A 23,774-nucleotide genomic window follows, 5' to 3' on the forward strand; every position below is an offset into this window, starting at 1 on the left:
TGATACACTTTCCTTCTCATTACACTACCGCCAAAAATATCTTCAGATATCCCTTTGGGATTACAAAGATGGTAGATTTCCCTGGCAGCAATCATGGCTAGAAATAATACATCTCCCACAGATTCTGAAGGAACAGCCTATAAGCAATTTTTTCCATGGGACTCCCATGCCAAGGATTAGAGTCAGCCCCAGTTTAGGGCCAGCAGAGCTTGAACAAGTACCTGAATTAATGTGCTGGGCTCCTGGAAGACTGAATACCAGTTTCATTTCCCTGATATGTTCACTGACACATATTTACAGACTTCTTGAAAAGTGCACACAATCTCCCCACATCTTTCTCACAGCTACACCCTTAAAAAGAACTTCTCATAGCCCCATAAGCTAAAAGCAAAGCCTTCAATATCAGTGAATTATAACTGAACTGCTTCCAGTTAAACTGTAAAAAAGCAATCCACCATGAAAAACCTTTCTCAAAACCACAGCAATACCAAGAGTGACTTTTCATCAGCTTCTCAGTTGAAAAAGAAACAAAAGGCAGGATAAGAAATTACATCATTTTAACAGGTCTTTGATTCTCACAGAGCCACTGTCCTTACCTAAGGTGGCAAAATGGATCTCCCTTGCACATCTTCAAATACTCAGAGAAACTCTGAACACCCCCCTTGATGCAGATAACTCTCTTAACAAATAAGGGCAGGGCTGACTTTGGATGAAATATTGCCTTAGACTACTTTAGCCAAGCCTCACAAACAAGAATCTGTTCAAAACCTACACCCTCTTCAAAGACAAACCACAGGTCTGAAACTACCATTGAAGTTGCCCCATATGAAGTTACCATTCATATTAACTTCATTTGCAGAGGTGTTGGGGGTCTTGGAGGAATATGCATGGAAACCCAGACCTGAGACTCTCAAATTCTGTTACACCAGAAGAGATAAGGGCATTTTATCACTTAAGGAAATACATGCAACTAGAACAATTTAATCTGATAGATTAAATAATAATTCTAGTCCATCAGATCAGAAAAACGCTTTGATACAGAAAATTGTAATCAGGTGTTCAAAAAAGAATTACTCAAAAAAGCAGCTCTCAAAATGGAACAGCTATAGAAGATAGATGGTTGCTAGTCTGCAACCCTCCAGCCTCCCTCCCTCTCCAACTCTTTTAGCTTACAAGAACAGCTGCTCTTGAATGAAATCAGAAATTTTCTGGGCATTTCTGTCTTTCCTTCTAATGAGTAATATCAGTTATCACCAGATAAGTTCAAATATTTTGAGACATCATTTTCACTGATAAAAGTTCATATTACAAAACATACATTATTATACAGTTCTTATATTGGTTTTTAATTTTTTTGTCTACCGAACCCAGCATTAATCAGGCTGAAGCCCCTAAAATCCAGTTATCAGCATTAAATCCCTCCTTATTCATATTAAGGTTTTTGTTTCTTTGAGCTTTTCACAAGAAATATTTGCCAGACACTATTTGGCATTGTTTCCTCACAACAATGGTCTTTTTATTGTTTTGTTGTGTGTTTGTTTTGGTTTTTTTTTTAATATAACAGGTGGATGGGATATTAGAAGGTTGGATTTGGAAAATGGCAGCAGCTCTGAAGGCTCATCATAAACCACTGAACGTGATCATTGCAGACTGGCTCACGCTGGCTCGCCAGCACTACCCCATTGCTGTACAGAACACACGTCATGTGGGACAGGAGATAGCACAATTCCTGGAATGGCTGGAGGTAAGAGCCCCCAGATCTGGAAAATGTTTCTCTGGAAAAGATTCATTTCCTTGTTCTTATGCTTCTACAATCATTTGGAAGTACTATGCTGTTCATTTCAGTCACTCACATTTCTTTATTAAAGTGTAAATTTTTCTTCCATATAAACTTTGACAGGACTTCATAAACTTTCACCATGCAATAGAAAAAAGCAAGTGGTCTTGCTTATTAAAATATTTTATGTATCTTTAGAGGTAAGATAACTTCCTTCTACTTTAGCTTTTCCACTGGCACTTGTGTAGACAGCTACCACAGTCCCACCTTTTGAAAGCAGGCAGACATCATTTGCAAGCTGTTAGTTCAGCAAAATTGATTTATGTTACCTGTGCTTAACTCCTGCTTTTAATGCAGGATTCAATCATGTCTGATTTTTGCCACAGTTTCCCAAAGATTATGCTAAAATAACATAAAAGGAGACCTTTCCAGAGGACAGACATGCCTCACAAAGCAGATGACATGGAGGCAGCAGTGAGTGCAGAGATACACTAATACAGTGACTACTTATCAAAACTCCTGCTACTTGGGGAGCAGTGGTCATGGCTGGATTGAAAAGGCAGAAAGCAAACACCAGCATGAGAATCACTCATACAAATCAGGAAGCCTAAGCAACTCCTGTTGCATCAACCTCTAATACTAATTTAAGCTATCTAATTTGAAATGAAATTATACTTCTGTACTTGACAGTGAATTTTTGAATATATTAATTTAAATAAGGTGAGGCCTAAGGTGGAAGCTGAAAGATTTGTAGCAAATACCATTGAAGGTCTAAGCTGCTTCCAACTGGAATGGCAGAGCAAGAGGCTGTCAGATACCATGCCCAGTTAGGGACAAGAGGCACAAAAGAATGGCAAAAGAGCCAGAGTCACTATTTTTCATTGAGACATTACAAGCAACTTTAGCTCTTGGTCAAATGCAGTTTAAGTTGATGGGGCCTAAAGTGATTTTTGAAGCTGTTAATTATTGAATGAATCAAACAGTGGACTTTGTTCATTTGCCAGGACGCACCACACTGTCAACAGTAAAGACTGTCTGTGATTTCTCTAGTGTCAACAAACAAATCCAAATAAATGACTCCTTGCCCCAGCACTGTAGGTAGCTTCTCTTGTACCATGATATGTTCCAGAATTTAAATATACCACAAATTTTCACACCATTAAATAGCTTGTGTTCAACCAGAAAACGTTAAACTCAGAAGGGGAGCTCAGGTTAAAAACCCCTTCATTCCAACTCCCCTAACTATCTCTTTGCTATGTTTACAGGCAGTCAATTATTTGAAATATTCTCAATAGATATAACAAAAGCTGCAGTGCTGTCCAACATTTTAATTAAGAACAAACAATAAGCAAATATTAGTGCTCTTAGTCCAAGAATTAATAGGGCATGATCAGTAACAACCTCGATAGCATCCATCTCAACACCACCTGAGAAGAAAACTGGTCAGACTCTGTGATTCCTAAGAGCTGCCTCTCTCAAAAGAAACTTGCCAAGTTTCACCTCATCTTCAGAAGAGATGGGTATCAAGACTGTACAACTCCCCTGAGACAAAGAAATTAAAAGAGAGCTTTGCCTTTCCTGCAAGAAAAATATGCCACATTCTTCTTTACAAGTCAGAAAAACTTTGAGCCTTGCAGCTCAGGTGAAATGCTTAAGATGTACATCTTCATTTCTTAAATGCTTAAGATTAGGTAGAAAGAAGGGCCCGAGGCCAATTCTGCTTCAATAGTTTTGTTTCAGATCAGACATTCAGCTTTGTAGAAATCAGTCCAAGAAATATCACTGCCATATCACTTAACACGTCTGATCAATCTTTCAATACCTTGTCTTCTCATTTAGCTTGTGCTTGTATCTCAGGCCAAAAAAGCAAGGCACTTCCTATAGAGGATTGTTTTACCCTGAAGTTAAAGGACAGATAATCATTTTACAGTCACAGGAAAGTCAGATGCTGCAGACAAAAGGCAATGCACATTTGCATCACTTGCTACAAACAACAACAAAAATCCTACTATCTGTGTTGGTGGTTTTCCTGTAGTAGGAGGAGGTTTTCTAAGTAGCAGTGCCTAAATATGTGGCATTTTCCTGCTGCGTGAAAAGGAAGCAAGGAATAATATTCAGCCAGTGAAGAAATTTAGTGAATGATTCACACACTTCATTTGACCACCACCATCAACATACAAATTTCTTGTGTTATAATTCATGGTATTTCTAGCTTGTAATAAGTATTTCATCCTTTTCCCATTTCCTGCATCTAAATCAAGTTGCCACTATCTTCCAGGAATCCATTCAATTTTCCAGAAGCAATGCTCATCTAATTGGGTACAGCCTAGGAGCTCATGTTTCAGGATTTGCTGGAAGTTTTATCAGTGGTACAAAAAAGATTGGAAGAATTACAGGTAAAACACTTATAACTTTAAGAAATATAATAGTCAACTGAATTAAATTATGCAGACATTTGACATATCAATGTCATATTGACAATTAGCTGTTGAATAAGCAATATTCACCACAGTTCAGAAGTTTCATCCCATTGGTTTGGAAATTAGATTTAGAAAATTTAATGAAAACATTAAGTCTCATAGTGTCTCTATCTTTGATCTCTCTTACCTCAGTCCAAACTATGACATACAGAATATACAAACATGAGAACTACAAACCCAGAGACTCAGGCTGCATGTTGCTTGAATTTATCTTGTATCTGTTCCCAGTGATTGGTTAAACCAAAAGTTAGCCACTGACCTTGGATCTTTGGTCACTGTCTCGACCCAAAGTCATTCAAATACACTGTTCATTGTTAGCTAGTCATTTAAAAAAATACACTAAGGAAATTGTCTAACTGTGCTTGAGCTTTTAATTATGGTAGAGTGCTCACACAGTGAATTCAAGCCAGTTCTCCTGTGGCAAAAATGATAGTTCTGGATTACATTTTACAAGAGGTATATCATTAGAATATCCCTGATAGATGCTCAAAACAAACCAAGTTAATCCCTAACACTTGATTATTTTGACTAGTGGCATTCTGAACTTTCTGTAAAGTTTTGTAACTGTACTAATAATGAGTGTAATGAAAACACATTTATAACGTTATTGGTACACTGCACACAGTACCTGAACTAATGCCCAGTGACAGCCTAAAAAAGGCAAAACCAAAACCAAAAGAGAAGTGCATTTTACACAAGGCCCACATCAGCTACATTTAATCCATCAGAGAAAAGATTTTACTTTAATCAGCTTTAGAAGTGAGGCAAATATACATGATACATGTATATATATATGAATATACGTGAATATACTTTGAAGTCACAACTCTAATCTTGGATTCATTGCCACATACCACAGTCCCTTACACAATCAGCTCTTGTGGTACTGCCTGCATGACAAGAAGCTGATTTTACAAAATACATCATGATACTATACCTCTGCATACACTGAAGGACTTCAGGTCCCCAGCACTGCTTGTTCAAACCTTATTAGTACATAAAACCTTGATTATGGATAAGTAAAAAATATAAGAACACGTTATTTTTTGTAACAGCTATATGCATTCTTCAGCAGAAGTTGTTCAGACTTGTAACAATAAGCTCAAAAAATTGACAGTGATAAAAGTTATTAAAACTAAAAGGAAATGTATGCCTTCAAGGTGACTTCCCTACTTGTAGCCTGTGTTATTAGTCTTGTCTGGTTACATCTATGCTATGTTATTCCATAGTTCCAACTGAAGAAGATCAAATTTAGAAGCTTCTCCTCCAAACTGAATGCAGCTTTCAACTAAGCAGAAAATTCTCTTCCATAAATCAATTCCAAACCAAGAAGAGCACTATACAAAAAGATTTAGCAAAAAAAAAATCAGCAAGACTTGCTAAGTGGAATATTATTTTTCTGAATACTGTAATGATCTGCCTTGAAGACTTTTCAAGTTGAAAAATCATTATAAAGAAAATCTACCAGACATACAGCCTTTTCCAGCAATAAGTGAAGCTTTTATAAAGCTTCAAGTCGTGAATGTGGGCTAAAAGTCAACCTTGTTGTGGGACTGGTGTCTCCAGAAGGGCCTCTGAAACACTCGACCTCTAGAGTTTAAAAGAATAAAATTGTGTAAACATCCCTGCAGTGACAGGGTGGCAGTGAGTGGGTTTGTCCATGACAAACACATCTATCTCTGGGCCTGTGGCCTTGTGCAGGCAGCACTTACTGTTTGTTACAGCACCTGTGTTTGCTTTACTTTCTGCTGTAACCACGTACCCTCTGCAGGACAAGTGTTCTTAGCATTGTTTCCATCAGAGAAAGACCTTGGAAAGTAGCAGTGCTGCCTGCTTTTAAATATTTATCATAGACTTTTCTTACAGCAGTAGAACAGTCCTTCTGCACTAAATGACAAAGGGATTGTTTGCTTTTATGGCAGGCCTTGACCCCGCGGGTCCCCTGTTTGAAGGAATGTCACCAACAGACCGTTTATCTCCAGATGATGCAGATTTTGTAGATGCAATTCATACCTTCACTCAACAGCACATGGGTCTCAGTGTGGGCATCAAGCAGCCTGTGGCTCATTTCGACTTCTATCCCAACGGAGGCACCTTCCAGCCTGGCTGTCACATCCTGCACGTGTACAACCACATCGCACAGTTCGGGATCACCGGTAAGAACCGAGGGCACAAAGCGTTGCACTGGCAGGACCTCTGGGAAACTACATAATTCTGTGACCTCAAACAGCTTCTAAGGGGAGTATTATCACCCCTTATATGCAAGGAAATTTCTTGTCTAGAAATCAGTTATCTGATTTTTATATGTATTGAGTTCAAACTGGTTTTCCCGGCTCCAGTGAGGAACTGGGCTGTCCAGCACTCCTGAAAATGAAAATATCCTGCAGCGACAGGGCAGTAGTGAGTGGGTTTGTCCATGACAAACACATCTATCTGTCAAGCACTTCTGAGTAATTTCAAAGGTAAGTTTTAGCAGTAGGGGAAATGAGAAAACTTATTCTAATTAAGCCAGATTCATCCAGTGTGCCATTAATTATTTCAAATCAAATAAAACACAGGTCTGTACTACTCACCTCCTTAGTTCACCTTTTCCTAACTCCCTGTCCTTCAGCTGTGTAGATGATGCTCCCTCTAGGACCTGGCTGACAGTGTTCCAGGATGGGTTTTATTTATAGAAGCTTATTTCCAATGTACCTAAACACAAATGTACAGAGAAACTGATGCAACATACTGAAAAAAGATAAGGTACTGATGCGCAGTGACAACCAGAACTGCTCACTGAAAAACCCCAAAAGAGCACTGCTCACCCAGGGCATGACACTGTGAAAGTATTTCTCAACTATCATCACATGCTGCCTAAACATAGGCCTGACTTTTTAGCAGGTAAAACACGACAAACGAGCAACCAAGCACAAGCTCAAAAGCTTATCAATGGACATATATAAAAACAGTTCTCCCAATTGCACAAAATAATTACTGTAATTTGATGGCTCTTAAGGAACAAAAAGATACTTACTTCTCATAAAAGCATCTCTATGTATTTAATAATTTTTTAATCTCTTTAATACATTTTTTGCTCCTTTTTCCCCAGGAGTAGTTTGCAATTCAAAATTCACTCTAATAGGGACAAAATATTATATTACTGCATAAGCGTCCAAAAGACAACCACTCAGAATGAGACTGCTGTCTTTAATCTGGCATGATCTGAAAGACTGCACATCATCTCATATTGTATTTTATATTGACCAAAACAGCCAGGATAATGTAATTAAGGTTCATATTTACAGTCTGATACAGTCAGGCTAGAGAAGTTTAAGCAGCAAATTATTCAATTTTATTAGCTATTTTTGAATTATCCTAAAAGTTAAATTGCTACAATGCATAATTTCTGAGGCAAAATCATGATGTAAAGGGTAGTAAGGGGACAGGGGGAAAACCAGTAACATATTTGTAGTTGGTTACAGTACTCCTCTGCAGCTGAAATGGTAAAAAGGAACAATGGCATGTAAAATTTTGTTTGCATTTTTTCAGGCATCACTCAAGCTGTGAAATGTTCCCATGAGAGGTCAGTTCATCTGTTCATTGACTCTCTTCTGCACAAGAACAAGCAAATCACAGCTTACTGGTGCAACGACATCAACACTTTCAACAAAGGATTGTGCCTCAGCTGTAGGAAGAACCGGTGCAACACCCTGGGCTACAACATCAGGGAGGAAAGGCTCCCAAAAAGCAGACAACTCTTTCTGAAAACAAGAGCACATATGCCCTTCAAAGGTTTGTGGGAATACTTGTTACAGTGCCCAGATTATCACAAAGTGAGAGAATGAGCCTAAGCTTTGTGATCCTATTTACTCATTCATTAAGGCTTATAAAATCTGTGGGAATAATCAATTTACTGAGACAACTGAGAATCTCACCCTGATGCCTTTTCATCAAGATCCTGGCTCTTAATATTTCTGTGGGAAAAACCCTGCTGTACACTTGCCCCAGGCTAACCAAGGATCCAAGGCCCTGGAGATGCTTGGGGTCCTGAGCTGCAGGATTTTCCTACAGCTGGTCTGTGCGGGTTGGTTGTAAAAGATGCAGGCATACAGCCAAGCTGAAAAAAGCAGCATAATTGCTCTGGAAGGCCTGTAAAACACCCTGTTCCAAGTTTGCCCAAATTTTATCTGCAATTAGTCTATGAGATGACATACAAATTACTACTTTTCAAACAATGGACAGACAACAGAATAGTGTGGACTTCTACAGGGCTGAACTGCAGCACAAAAATAAAGACTGGTACTGTAGCTTCAGTTCTACTAAATTACTTGATCAAGAGTGCAAACTAACAATTTTTTAAGCTCAGGGAGACAGTCAGTGTGGTTTCTTGGCCATACAACCAGACAGAGGACACACAGCCTGACAGGGGAGCAAGGCCTTTCTGCCAGTCTCCAATACACTCGGCTGCCAGAGCCCACGAGGTGGCTGCTGTTGAGCAGACATTGCCTTGCCAGTGGCAAGGTTTATGTATGTTTTAAAGCAAGAACAAGCAGGACTGTGTGGGATAATAGGCAGGGACATGCTTCTTCCAAGGGGCTTTTAGGGCAGGGACTCCTGGCACACAGCATTCCTCCTCACCACCTCCTGGGCAGGGCTCCCGCCTGGAGCCACAGGTCACACACATGGAGAAGACACTCCCCTTGGGCTGAGGTGCTGCTCCCCGGCCCCTCAGCACAGCCCTGGCACAGCCCTGGCCATGGGGTCCCATAGCCCTTCTCCTGCTGCCAGGGCAGTGCCAGGCCAGAGCCTCCCTTCTGATGAAGGGCTCGGCCCTCTTGTCCCTCACCCCGGACTCTGCAGTTGGAAGGCACTTTGGATGTCCACAGCGCACCCCTGGCATGGACACTGAAGGGCCTTGCAGTCCTGAGGAGAAATGCCTTAAAATGCTGCTTGCATTATGCAGCTTGTTTCCCCACAGAGTCCACTTGCTCAACTGCAATATCACAGATTCAAATTTTAAAACATACAAAAAATCCGTGTACTTGTAAAACAATTTTTTAAGTCTTTCACTAGCACAGCTACAAAATATTCAGTGATGATTCCAGAGGGGTCTGCTCAGTCCTGATTGCTACTCAGAGCAGCTGAATCTCCTGAATTGCTTCTAATACTGTTTAAAAGGGTTCAGGAAGCTAATTAAGGTAGATTTAAAAATTCCAGAGGCTGCTGCAGTACAGTCAGGTCCTTGTCAGATCAGGGAAGTGACTGGCTCTGGGGCCACAGTGTCCACCATCACCACACCTGGGCACAACAATGCAACCCCTGTGTTGCATTCTTCTCTGGACATGGAGCTGGTTTCAGCTTGTGGTAAAATATCTGCATCCTTTTGGCTTTGATTTCAATTTAAACACGTTGCATTTTTATGCTTGGAGCTGGTTTTGCATCAAAAAAACATCCTTGGCGCATATGCAGATAACAGTGCCCCAGACAATGGTCTCCTTTCACAAAAGTTCCCAAACAAAGCGGCAACTGTGGGAGGGTGCTCACAAAGTCATCTTTGTAATGCTTTAAAAAAAAAACGTTTGAAGATCATGGGAGAAGCCCAAACAGAAGAAATTTGAGAAACTCAGCATTACACTTCAGAATCCTCTGCGCCTTCGTAAAATCTGACATTTCATTTTCAAGTTAATGGCATTATATTCTGGAGAGTACAATAATCCAGTTCAAACAAAAAAACCCGTTGTCACAAACAAGTTAACAGTTATAACAAAGCTGTGATGGGACCCCAAGTTGGAGATTTTACATGAATATGCTCACCTTTTTCCTTAAAGTGAGCCCCACAACCACAGCAAAAGCCTAGGCTGTATCTGAACAGACACCGAACAATCAATTTTTACATGGAGAGAAAATTCAGAGAAAGACAGATTATTAATAAAAGTGATCTGTAGACAAGCCTCTCTGCCTCCATCTTCATCAGGTTTGCAGCAAAGGATCAGCCATTTTGTCTGATCTACTGAATGACATGTTTTCAGAAGAAAATACATTGTTCACTAACATATAACAACTATAAAACAACAACAAAAAGATACAGCTTTTCTAGCAAGTACCTTCTATTGTAAACACCCTGAGCTAAAAACAAACAAAAACAAACAATCTGTGCATACACAGAAAAACATAATTCCCCTGGCAGTATGGTGGAGCCATTCTCAGATGTAATGAGGACTGAAGTGGGTGAAGAGACTCTACTCAAAAACTAGTGTGCAGTAATGTTCCTTCATACCTAAACATTTTGTCTAGAAGGTGGCAGGTAGAATGACCAGATGGAAGAGTTTTGGACCTTCAAACTGTGTGCACAAGCTCTAACTGTATGTTGTTGGTTTGTTTTTTTTTCATAATTCACAAAATATCAAACTACTCACAATCAGAACAGTGATGACTTCTTAGGCATTCTTCCTTCTGACAATGTTCAGTTCAGACTTTCCTAAACACTGTTCTTCTAGAAACCCACCAAATCTTGAAGCATTAATGACATCTTTCTCACAGTAATGTGCTTGAACAAAGCCATATTGTTAACAGAGGCACGTGAAGCACAATGTATCATTATGCAGGCAAGGAAAGTTGGTGAGCCATCTGTTTTGCAGGGCAATTTTCTAGTTGATCAGAGAAAAGGGCCTGACCACATTGCATAAGCCTTCAATCCACATCATACATCTCTGGTCACACCCAGTCACAAGGATTCATCTGGTCACTTGATAGAGGGCTTGCCAGAAATTCTAACATTTAAACTTCAGAAAAACTGCAATATTTCCCATGGAAGAATGTTTTATCCTAAAGGGAAACTCATCCCAGATTACCTTTTTTCTCTGTCCTTTTAAATAGAGCAACAGGGCCACAAACCCTAAGGGATTACACAGCACAGCAACAATCAGAAAAAAATGGTCGAGTTTTAATTTCAGCAAATTAATTTGAAAAATAACATGGAAAAAAAAATCAAGTTTCTGCTTTGAAAGGCAAACTGTTTTTACCTAAGAAATCCATTTCTTCTTTGACCATTAATTTTGTCACTTTGCAAATTCTTTCCTTTTCCAGTGTACCATTATCAGTTCAGGATCCACATCATCAATGAAATCCAAGGCAAGCCGATAGACCCAACTTTTACCATGTCTCTGATAGGGACTAAGGAGGATGCTAAAAACCTGCACATCCCACTGTGAGTATTGGTATCCCCTGTCATTGTGCACGTGAGAAAAGGTGCCAGTTAGCAATACTATTAATTGATAGTCATGCTGTGAGTGAAATGGTTCGGAACAGATAAGTGAAGATGAACTGGAAAATGCCCTCTCTTCACTCATACTGCCTAAAAATCACAAGTTTTTCAACATTCATAGAGTTTTTGCAGAAAAAAAAAATCTATAAAACAAACAGCAGATTTGGAAGTTTCCTGTCCACTTATGTTTTGTCCATCCCATGGCTATGACAGGGAGATCTAATCAATTAAAACACAAATAAAAAAATCAGCTGTAATTAAGATAAAGAATTTTGGCTATTTATCAGGGTGGACACCATTTGTATTACAAAAGCAATGGTAACAGCGTGGGTCAGCATTTGTTGTAGCAGACAAAAGATGTAACATAGATGCTATTATGGAACACCTTTTCTTCTACTGTCAGAAAACACTCCTGCTTCACCAGCTGTTCAAGCTTCTCCCACTTCTGCTTTTTTCCTACCATGTTTTCATATTTCACCACTTTATGCATCAGAAGGAAGAATATTCTAGAGACTGTAATGTTTTGTCCTAGAGAAGAAGGAGGAAACACAGTTCTTTCTCTGGTCTTAGAGAGAAAAAAACTTTTTTTTTTTTTAATTTATTCCATAATAATTAAGACAGCATTATTCTGGTTTTATTTTCTGTAGAGTTGAAGGTATTACTGGGAACAAAACCTACTCTTTTCTCATCACCCTGGACGCTGATATTGGTGACATAATAATGATCAAGTTCAAATGGGAAGGAACTCCAGTTTGGGAAAACATCTGGGACACAGTGCAAACCATAATACCATGGACAAAAGGCACTCGTCGACCAGGACTTATAGTGAAGGCATTAAGAGTGAAAGCAGGGGAAACACAGCAAAAGTAAGTCTAATGAAAACAATAATAACACCGCAGATGTTTGGCACACAGGTTATCCCAGACAAAATATAAGCATCTGAGTCCCCAGCAGTCACACCAATAGTGAATTTATCCGTGTTCAACTTCTGGCTTCCCCTCCCCTGTCCCTCAGATCAGACTGCATGATTTTTAGGTGACTTCAAGAATTTCTTTCTTCTCAGATCAGAAATGAGTAATGGGAAATGCTCTGGCTCACCAGTGAGTGTAAGGCACACAGGCCCTGGGTGCCAGTTTTGTTGATACTTGGGAATAAAGAATAGAGGAACCAGCACACACATCTAAGCAAGAATTTTAACAAGTTTTACGAAACAATTGCTCTACACAATTAATTACAATTTCTGACATTTTTAGAATGGGATCACCTCACTCCATAAGTACCACATGAAATGTCAATGAAACCAGACACTATGTAAGATAAATGTTGATTCCAACATTAAGGTCATGAAGTATTCAGATTCCTACGTACAAAAATATTAATTGACTTTCAATACCTACTTCATAGAGAAACTCAGCATCACCATTCTTGAAAATACTCATTAGAAGGATCCCATGCAGAACTACAGAGTCCTGTGATTCCTTTTGGTGTTTTTTCTCCTGCTTATTGCTTCGAAACTGGATCACCAAGTCTAAGTGGTCTTGTTTTCTATGTACAGCAATGTGCACAACACTTTTGAAACTGCTTATTCATACAGAGACATTTCAGCCAGAAGAGAGAACTTGTAAGGATTCCCACTGCTTTAATCTTTTTAGAAATTTTAACTGAGCAGTTTAATTAAGGTTAATGAGAAAAGCACACCTTACCTTGTAACTGTGGCTCAGTCTTAGAAGGCAATTCTTCCTTGGTACATTCTCTTTCTTACCACCACCAGTTATAAGTAGTGCAGACTTCCTGTGGAACAGTACTTTATGGCAGAGCTGCATCTCCTCACAAAATACAAATCAGACAACTTAAAGAAACATTTCATAAGATGATTTGTGTGTGCTGGAGGGCAGAGGAGCAGTCGTATTTTCTTAGGTTTAGCCCTCCTGAAAATGTATTTTGAAAGTATTTTCCTAACCTGGCACTTGGCACATGCTCCTACCATTAAGAAAAAAAAATAATTCTATAACATCTCCTGCTGTTTTAAAAGCCATGATCCCAAATCAGTACTGACCTAGCTGCCAAAGCAAATTAAAGTGTAGCATACACCACAAATTAGAGAGCTCTGTTTAAATGCAGATTTTTGTACCTTGAGAAAATAAGAATGAAGGCTATGAAAGGCTCAGGTCAGGTATAGTCATTTTGCTAACCAGAAAGCTTCTGTCCAATACCCCCGTGTCAATAACCTGGCACAAGCCAATTACTACTGATGTGCTTCTTAAGAAATCCTAGGAAATGGGTAACTGAGGTGGGCACTTACAATAATAAAAAGTTAGGCTGGTATCTTCGGGTACCTAACACTCTTCACAAGTTTTTTTGTTGCAAATAGAAGTGGGAGTTTGTGTCGAGCTTTTAGTGGATACTGAACATGTGCTGGGTTTTGTTCTGTGCAATCTGAGCAGTGACACGTTACTGCTGAAATTACTGCACTGATGCTTGGGGGGGGAAGGAAAGATCATTATGTGATTCTAAAAGGAGGAACAAAGGACACTCAAGGACAAGTATTGTCTTCAAAGAAAAGAGGTGTGCAGATTCCTGTCTTCCACAACAGACCAAACATTGCGTATCACAGAATTAGCAATCCTGGAAATTCAGTATTTAAAAAAAGATGGTAAGCACATGATGTGTTTTGAGTTGTCCTGTGCTTTCTCAGATTTGAACAAGTTAACAATATTTTATCTCCATGTACCTTTACCTCTCAGTATTTGTGATCTTTATATACATGATAAATTTTCCTTTATTGGATTATCTAATGACAAACACTTAAGATACAACAACATATATTTAAAAAGCAGGTAAAAGACCATTATGAGGAATAAAATAGCGGATTCCAACATGTTTGGTTTCAAATATTTCTACAGCACATTTAGTTGCTGATGTTGTTAGCATCCTACATAGCTGATATTCAACAAACTCCCAGTTAAATACCAGTATTGCAGCTATTACTGGTAGCCCAGCAGCCCAAATAGGACAATCCCGGTGGTAACAGTAGGAGTTGAAACAATGACAATGCCCTGCTGACACTACAAAGCCCAAATCACAGTGAGGGTGTGCTGTGGAGAGCAGCACGTGGGGTACAACACACTCAGTACGTGGGAGCTGCCTCCTCCTTTATTCTCTGTACCTACAGTCTGGCAGTCAGATAAATCCATTTCCTCACAAGCCTATAAAAACAATAGCTTCCTGTAAAAGACAGGATAAAGAACATGAGCTTCTAACTAACATTGTGCTTACATGCTGTGTTTCCTTTCTAGAATGACATTTTGTTCCCAAAGCATCGACAACGTTCACCTTCATCCATCCCAAGAGAAGACATTTGTGAGGTGTGAAGATCGCTATCAGAGGGAAAACTGAGAATGAGCAGGAACACAGAGAGAAAACTACTCATTTAAAATGCTGTACACCTGGCAAAATGATTTAAAAACACAGAGTTACATTAAATATCCTAGGAGGTTCAGAGTAGTGAAGAAAACACATTAAAATATTTAGATTTTGTGATGCAACTGTGCTTTGTTCATCTACGAGCCTACTCTGGAAATGATTGAGCAACTTCATCAAGGCAACAGTCAATTTTAAACTGTTTAAAGTCTGAAAAAAACACCTGCTCACCAGAAATAAAAGTATCCCTATTTGAAAGAATTATTGCCATAAGCCTTTGAAAAACTTCATTTTGTTGGATTTAAGGGGGGAAAAAAAAGAGTCTCAAAAGGAGCATTTCCCATTAAATACTTTGAAACATTAATAGTTACTATCAGTTAAAACTTTCCTAAATTATTTCCTAATGCAGGAGTTAATTAGTTCATAAAAGAAAATACTCCCAAATAAGTAACAAAATGCATCTCAGCCTACAGAATGCTTGAGCTGTCATAACCATATGACAAGCCCACTAACTGTATCACCTAAAAATTCTATACTAAACTTTGCTCTATTTGAAAGTGCTTTGCTGTTTAACTATTTTAATTAAAGAACTGATTTAAATTACTAGTAGTGTATTAATTTCAATGATGCTTAGTATACTACACACAATTCTAGCACAGCTAATTTCAGTTAATTTCTGCATTTAAATCAAACTCACCTGTTCAATTAAGACCTGAGATTTTTAGATTCTAAATCACTGTATACCAGATTTTAGCATAACTTGAAACTACCACAATAAATGAAAATGCTAAAATCCTCAAACAGCTTCAGAGCATATAAACAAACTTTACAGAGTCAAACATATACAATTCCCTCATTTCCTATGTCAGAATATAAACTACAAAAAGAAACATTATTGCCTCAGATTGGTTTTATTCCCAGGTCAGTACAAACTGAAATAGAAATCAATATGTATGTATTTCATTTGTCCCTTTGTAATGCTAAGCACAAGATTCATTAAAATGATGTTTCTACAACTCTGCATTTTGAATGCAATTTGTCTTAAATGTTCTCTAAATGGTAAAAAAAAAGTGCAAGAAACTGCTGAGCCATGGAGCAAAGCCTATTTTCCATACCAAGATATTGCAGGGAATTTTGAACCAAAATATACAGATGTCATCAGGAGGAAAGAGAGATTTATTTAGAAAGCATGACAAATGAACAAGTTTTAGAAAGCATGACAAAAACAGCAAGTTGAGCAATCCTGCAAGCAGTGAACACTGATCAAATGTTGAATGCAGGCATCTCTGCCAACCATTCACAGTGTTAACTTCTAACTTTTACAAGCTGTTGTCCTGTCCTGAGGTGTAAATTTCAGGAGCTGTTTCAATATTTAAAATGGCCACTGGGAGTTGCATCTTGATTAGGATAAATATTTAAAGATTTAGATACAAATTCCATACTAAAGAATCTTTAGATCCTCACTGAAAACAAATGTTTGTGCTTTGAAAGATTTTGTTCAATGAAGTAAACTGGTTTTTTAAACACAAAAGCATTTCCACCTTCTATGTCAAAATTACAATTTGAGTGATTAATTCCATAGCAATTCAGGTTGCTATCCCAAATATTTAAATTTTGTAACAATTACTTTATTAAAGCTCTGTAGTTTGTAATCTAGTCTGTGATTGTGTAAAAATCACTTGCTTAAACACAATAGCAAAGTCAAATTAGGAGCATACACAGAAGAAGGAAATTTCAGCCATAAGTATTTCAGGTGGAAAAAGGGTCAGGTTGTCTATAGTGTGCTGAAACTCAAGTAACAGGGATACTACAGGTTTTTTGGGAAAAAACATTCTCCAGTTCAACTGAGACAAGCTGGTATATCCTCAGATAAGATAATTTGAAAGCTTTTAAAAAGTCAAGTAGGAAAATTAAAATAACATTCAGTATTTGAACTCCTGCATTTAAGAAGACACTTATTCTGAAGCCTTTTTTCACAAACAACTGTCCCAATTAAAAACTCTGTCCCTTTGTAATGACAAATTAGTCATTACACTAATTTCTGATCTAAAAATAAAACAAAGCACAATTTGCGACATACTCAGTTTCACACAACGCCTGGATGCAACACTGAAATCATACCTAGAATTTCAAGTGCCTTACTTTGTGCTCACTGGAATCATCCCTGTCTCACTCCAAACAACTGACTGGAGACCATGGAAGCCACCAGGTGCCTCCTCCTGTGACAGCATTCCCAGCTCAGAATGACAGAATGACTGCTGGCCTTTTAATCACCTCTCTGTGACAATGAACCTCCAATATTCAGAAGTAAAAACCTCTTCTGTGTTCTTCCTAAAAGAAATATTGGAACGTTAATTGAAAGGCAAACTATATCAATGACTTACAGTCTGCATGGTATAAATAAAGTTTCACAGTTTAAGAGGAATTTGATGCTCTTCTCACATTCACACCATTCTCACTATGCTGAATATGCTTCTACACCAGAGGTGAATGTATACATTTAATGACTAAAACATTAAGAAATGCAAGATGAATAAATTAATAGGTACAACTAAGGATTATTAGAAAAATTACAGCTGGTTATGTATTAATTTGTTTCACTTATATTTTAAAATATATTTAAAATACATTTAAAATACATGTGAAATTTGTATTTTAGATGCTTAGGCATTATTTCCACCTTTCTGGTTTCCATTCCTAGGGAGATTTAAACACAACCACCACCAAATGCAGTAAGCACCTATGATACGGATTTGCAGAAGGGCTCTGTTTTTAAGTGATTTTCTTTTAATGCCTTTTGCACAGACAGAGCTATTTAGCTACAAGAGAAGCACTTTTATAACAAAAAAACAGTCACGTGGGGGGGTGGTAGGGAAGCACTGTGAGGAAGGAACTCTGAATATGCTTTGATAACATCAAAGTGTGCACTGCTCAGTCAGGGAAACAGATGTCTTAGCAGGCCACTCTCAACAAACAGCCCAAAGAATGAAAGCCTCACTGGCAGGACCTGGCTGTTCAAAGCAGTCTTATCACTTAAATCAACCAAGCAACACACACAAAAGCACAGAGACCCAGCTTAGCAGTTTTAAAACACCTTGCAAAAGCAAATTTGCTCCTTCTGTGAGTCTTATCCATCGGTTGTACATTCAGAGCACTGCATGGGAATTCCAATATTCCTCTCCAAATATAGATTTATTTCCAAAGGTACCATTCAGGAGCTGTGCCGTCAGGCTTCAATACCCCACCAGCAATTAATTTTCATTTGGAAGGTAAGAACAGAGAAAGTTTTATGCCTGTGATCATTTAAGTAATTTAAAGTCAATTTTAGGGGTTTTCCTTAAACAGGTTAACACAAACACATCTACTCTTATCATTCAGTTACATGTGCTAAAATTGAGAGGGGCACTTTGATAGAGCAGAGGTAGTACAAGTACCTTTTGGCATGACAGCCCCTTTCCAGCAAAAGCCAAAAATTAAGTAGAAGCAGAATCTGTGTATCCTTTTTGCTTTCAGGGCTCAACAAGTAAATGGATCTTCAGAAGATGATTTCATCAAGTCTATTTATTAATGCATTTCAAGTTTCAAAAAACCTTACATATCTTTGCACAATACTTTATTTTTTGCATTTTTTTAGTAAAAATTTCCAAAGTGAACAAAAAAAGATACTGTATAAAACACAGTGGACATGAATTGACAGTAGTATTTCCTTTTCATTGTCTTGAACTTGCTTTCAGTTTTACCACATCTTGACTTGCAGTGGAGAGTTCAGTGCACATTTCTGTTTTCAGAAAACATTTAACTTAGACTCAAAATAAAATAGGGCAGCATTTGTCTGCCAAAATCCTACCACAGGATAACATTACAGGCAAAAAATTTACATGTTCCAAAGTCTACCACACTCAAGAAGTTACTAAGAACTCTTGCTGAATAAAAGTCACCATTTTAGAAATGCAAACCCACTTCCAATCTTTGCACAGTCTTAAAACAAATGTATTTAAAATGACTTAAAAGCAACTACATACACTTCTAACTAGTTAAGATCATTTAGAATTATTTATATAGTCTATTGGACTTGGGGTTTCATGTACAAAATTTGTCTCTAAACCATGTACAAAAAGCTGTATTTTGAAAAAGTTACCACATACTGTACAAGTTTACAAGGAAGAGATTCCATTATATTCTGTAACATTTTTGGCCTTGCTGGCTTGCGTCACATTATGAGAATGATTGTGTAAACCTTATACTCTTAAAAAACAAAACAAAACAAACAAAAAAAAAAACAACCCCAAAATGAAACAAAAAAAAAAAACCAAACAAAGGAAGCCTGTCCAACCCTTAGTAAATTTTCTCCTAAGCAAAGCCAGGAAAATTATAGCCATTTGCATCTCTAATTAGCTTGGTGCTTTTGGAAAACAAGCAATAAATACATCACAAGCTTAAACGTTTTGTAATGCCCCCTTTCATCTCCTGCATAGCAGTAAGCACCTTAAGACATCTTTTGTTTCATCTTCAAAAATGCCAATTATTTACATTCGTAATAAAAACTCTGGAATGGGACATTGTGCTGTTGAACTTCACAACTGGTATAAAATGTGGGAAAATTGGTAGTCCTAACTACAATTTTAACTCTGCCACAGTAGCCAGGCAAATCACTCTATTTTAGTGGTTATGAATCAACAGTATCATGCGGAAAAGTTATCCAAATACCTGATAAATTAAAAAAGAAAATAAAAAAAAATACAGCTTTTCTTTCTTTCCACATCCCTTAGAACATAATTACCATACTGTAAGAATATCTGAACAGCCCAAATAAACTGGTTGCAATTTTTAAAACAAGTTGAATAACAGGCAGAATTTTCTAATAAAGCATGGAAATATTTCATCTAACTATTCATTATTTAACTGAATAATCAGACAAATTAAAAATATTTAAGCTGAGCTACACGAAAGACACTTACATATAACATTTTTGAAACATTCTGACACTTGCAAAGGTTGCAGAACACCTGTTATATCTCTACAAGACCATCCAATCTTGTTTGCTGTGTCTTAGCAGCTGTTGGATAAAGACGAAATGAGCTTGAAACAACTTTGATAATGATAAAAAAAAAAGTGTGATTGGATTCAAAACTGCTGTGTAAAGCATCACAGGATCCTTGACCACTACACACCATCATCCTCTGTTATCCTGAGTATGTCAATTAAACAGTAATTTCTTCATTAATAGCGGAAAAGTTTTATAATACAAAGAAACATCCATATTGCAATTCTCTTGTTTACAATTGCACACAAGTACGGGTGTACGTTAGAAATACATGTCTGCATATAACAATGTATATACATTGACAAGTAATGTCTCCAATGCTGAGGTGGTCTAGCTTCCTAGCCTTGTCTGGCAGTTGAAAAATAGATATTTTCCTCAATTCTTGAGTAAAAGTTTTACTACAGCCATATTTGCCTGCAAGTGAAGAAAAAAATGCAGCACTGAAGAGCACAGAAGGGGGAAAGAATCATGATATGCTAGGCCTTTGTGCCACTAAACCAAAAATACGCAAGAAAAAAACCCCACTTTTCTTCTTTGTGAGCTGGAAGATTCGCTCATTAAAAATTAACAACCACTTCCACTTGTTTTGAGGGCATATCATGCTTTTTTTTTTTTCCTCTTCGATTTTTTGAGAGTTAAGACTGGGGACAATGACTTATTAGGTTTTCTTTGGAGCGAGTTTTCCCATTGTAGGCACTAGGAAGATCCAAGGCAAAAAGCTGCAGTCAACGTCTCATATGTCCCATCTGATAACTCTCTCGGGGCCTTTGCCGTTGCGGGGGCTGAGTGGTTTGGGGTGGTCTCCTCCTTTTTAAAGTGCCTGTTGCAAAGAAAGGCACCCATTATTAAAAATTAGTTAAAAAAAATATAAATAAACAAAGTTATTTTCCAGAGGAGTTGCCCAGGCCATGCAAATCAGACATAACTATTTTTTTCTGGAAGGTTTCGGATTCAGAGCTGCAAAGTTTTGAACAGATGATTAACTGCAAGGAGTACTTACAGAATACATTTCAGTGTCCCAACAGTAGTTCCTTAAACAGGCCAATTCTTACAGAATGTAGTATGGAATAGGAAATGAAAGGAACTCTGACTCAGAAAAAGTCTTCAAGGCTTTCTTTTGATATGCATATTACGTTATAGGAAAATGAGGCAAGAATTAGATTTTTATGAATTGTTTCACTGGCATCAATTCCATTTGTAGTTTCACAGCTCCAGACTAAGAACTGTAGGTTGGGACACCTACAATTTCCCTTTAGAACAAAATAGCTGAGGATAAAACATTTCTCTATAAATTAAATTATCTGGTATACTCACCTGGAAGTGGTTTATGAGGAGGCAACTTTGGATTACTGCTCGGAGTATGAACACTGCATATCTTAATGAAACCAGCCATTAACATGATCAATGCAATTCCCATAAGCAACACTGCCCACCAATAAGCCTAAAAAAAACAACAAAAAGAAAAGCCTTTGTGGGCTGGCACACATGCACAAGAGACAGAAGACATTGTGTATGGTTTTCCTCTGTGTTCTAAAAATCATCAAAAAGCTTTTCTGAAACATCACCGAGAACATGTGACCACAACACTTGAAAGAAATATGTCCTCAGAGTTCTCACAGAAAAGCCCAAATGCTTCAGATCCATTCTAATGTCAGAAGAGTACTTCACAGAAGATACACTACAACAGCCATACAAGCCTAAAACAACCAACAGCTTGCACAAAATCGACTATGCAGCTCTGCAGTGGTGTCTCATTGTAGCTTTCCTTCCAGCTTATTATTAGGATAGTGTCATCCAGCACAATGAAAATAATGAATGCTAAAGATCAAAATAATTAGTTACTTAAAAGAAATCAGAGCTTTCAAATATTGTTAAAACAAGAAAAACCGGTAAATTAAAAATGTGAACGTTAACACACCAAAACAGACACGGGAATGAATAGAGGTATTAACACAAAATATTTACTTGATTATTTGTTTGTTTCCATTTCCTTCAATCTGTCAAAATTATTTGCTGCACTGAGGGTGCTTACAGAAAAAGTAGTCAAACAAGGACTAATTATACTTTGAAGAATGCTGAAGCACTGTGTATATACAGCAACACTTATCAGCTGTGATTCTTGATTAACAAGAACATTTTGCATTAGACTTGTAACATAAAAAAGAAAAAATATACTTACCACAATCCACTCTGCAATATTTTCATATAGTTCTGGATTAAAAATTGCTTTCTTTAATCTAGCTAGAGGGCCATCAGCATCTACCAGTCGACACCTCATAAACACATCACAGTAGCCTTTGAAATCATTACAGGGAGATCCAGGTTGCAAAGTAATAGTTTCAAGATGAAAGTAATTCTCCCACTGGCTGGAGCCTGTGCTTGCACATGTAGCTGGGTCCACTGAAAAGTGAATACAAATTAATCAAACCATTATTGTGTTAAGACATCCGTGCATGAACCACCATTTGTTCAAAATGTTTTTCTATTTATCTGTAAAAATGCAAAATATATTGTTTATTTCCTACCAAATACAATGCAATTTCTATCTAAAACCAAGCATGAACGAGATCAGTGTGCTCTCAAGTTAACAAAAACTCAATCCACGAGAAGCCTCCTCAGACACCCAGCGCATTATTTGAGTTTACAGTTCAGACAAATCTTACTTTTCCTCATGCAGCAGACGTGACACAGTTCTCTGTCATCCTTGCCATCTGAACTAGCACATGTACATTCCTCCAAGCCATGCTTCTCACAGATAGAGCCAGCACATTGCTGTGGGAGACAAAAGCACAAGAACACCAAAATCAATATCACTTTTAAGCACACTGACATTAGAAAAGGTATTAATTTTTAATATCTGAAAGCCTTACTGTAGGTCTAAAGATGCTTATCAATAAAAGCACTTGCTTCAGTTTCAATGTTTTTGCATATTTAATAACTTATTAAAAGGTGATTTACCCTATTTTATTTTTTAACACAGTATCTTTTTTTATGGCCACAGAGTACCCTGCAAAACACTCACAAGCACTACAATTCACACTGAAACATGACCACTCAAAACCGTGTTGGAAAAATAAACCAAACACATGTCTTCGCAAATATTTTCTCCCAGAAAATAATAAAAACTAGTGGTAGAAAAGACTGTGTATTTAATTTCCCTGTGGGAGGATCCTCCAAACTCAAAAAGTATTTATAATCTTGTTTCAAAATCAGTAACTATATAAAGACAATTCCTCTATCTTTAAGGACTATGCATTAGCTGAAAAAATATTACAAGCAGCATTGGATTAAAAACCTGGACTGTGGAAAAAACAGACTTACAGCAACACAAGTTACAGCTCTTTAAGAGGATGATTTTTACTTGTTTCTGCTTCCAAATAAACACAGATTAACTCAATAAGAGACTTCCCATCAATATTTCATAGCAACTGCCATGGCCTCTCTAACCCAGGAAACTAATGGCAGTTCAGAATAATTCTATATGTTTGCACATCAGTGCTACATGTACATGTCTGGAGCAACTGTGTATTTTCAATAAAACAAATTCAAGCTGTATTGACAGCATATCTAATTTTCTGAGGCAACAAAATTACCTGACCAAGACTGAAGAAAAATGAAAGGGTGGAACTAGAAAATAAAACACTTCCATAATTCTGATTTTTACAAAAAACTTTAAATGGAACTTTTCAAATAGTACAGTTACATTGGTACTAGTTACCTATGTCTTAATACTTGGTGTACTTTCACAGTTATTTTGCCTGAAACCAATAAATCAAACATTTATACTGAAAAACAGACTGAGCTCGC

At 37.5% G+C, this 23,774-nt stretch overlaps 2 protein-coding genes across 2 annotated transcripts in view; one reads left to right on the top strand and one right to left on the bottom strand.

The window, feature by feature from the left end:
* The window catches only part of LIPC (lipase C, hepatic type), a 52,059-nt gene extending 36,113 nt beyond the window's left edge, over window positions 1-15,946 (top strand). The window contains exons 3-9 of the mRNA XM_018069821.2: window positions 1,565-1,744; window positions 4,056-4,173; window positions 6,180-6,413; window positions 7,789-8,031; window positions 11,326-11,446; window positions 12,151-12,369; window positions 14,800-15,946. Coding sequence (XP_017925310.1) covers window positions 1,565-1,744; window positions 4,056-4,173; window positions 6,180-6,413; window positions 7,789-8,031; window positions 11,326-11,446; window positions 12,151-12,369; window positions 14,800-14,899 — 1,215 coding nt within the window. The 3' untranslated portion in view covers window positions 14,900-15,946. The remainder of the gene's footprint in view (window positions 1-1,564; window positions 1,745-4,055; window positions 4,174-6,179; window positions 6,414-7,788; window positions 8,032-11,325; window positions 11,447-12,150; window positions 12,370-14,799) is intronic.
* A 2,520-nt stretch (window positions 15,947-18,466) lies between these two features.
* Window positions 18,467-23,774, bottom strand: part of ADAM10 (ADAM metallopeptidase domain 10) — a 42,833-nt gene continuing 37,525 nt past the window's right edge. Inside the window, 5 exon segments of the mRNA XM_025894857.1 lie at window positions 18,467-20,701; window positions 20,704-20,787; window positions 21,282-21,408; window positions 22,147-22,367; window positions 22,631-22,739. Of these exon segments, the coding sequence (XP_025750642.1) occupies window positions 20,664-20,701; window positions 20,704-20,787; window positions 21,282-21,408; window positions 22,147-22,367; window positions 22,631-22,739 (579 nt within the window). The 3' untranslated portion in view covers window positions 18,467-20,663.

The sequence above is a fragment of the Manacus vitellinus genome, unplaced genomic scaffold, assembly GCF_001715985.3.
Source record: "Manacus vitellinus isolate BGI_N305 unplaced genomic scaffold, ASM171598v3 scaffold_16_pilon, whole genome shotgun sequence".
In the NCBI taxonomy this organism is placed as follows: Eukaryota; Metazoa; Chordata; class Aves; order Passeriformes; family Pipridae; genus Manacus; species Manacus vitellinus.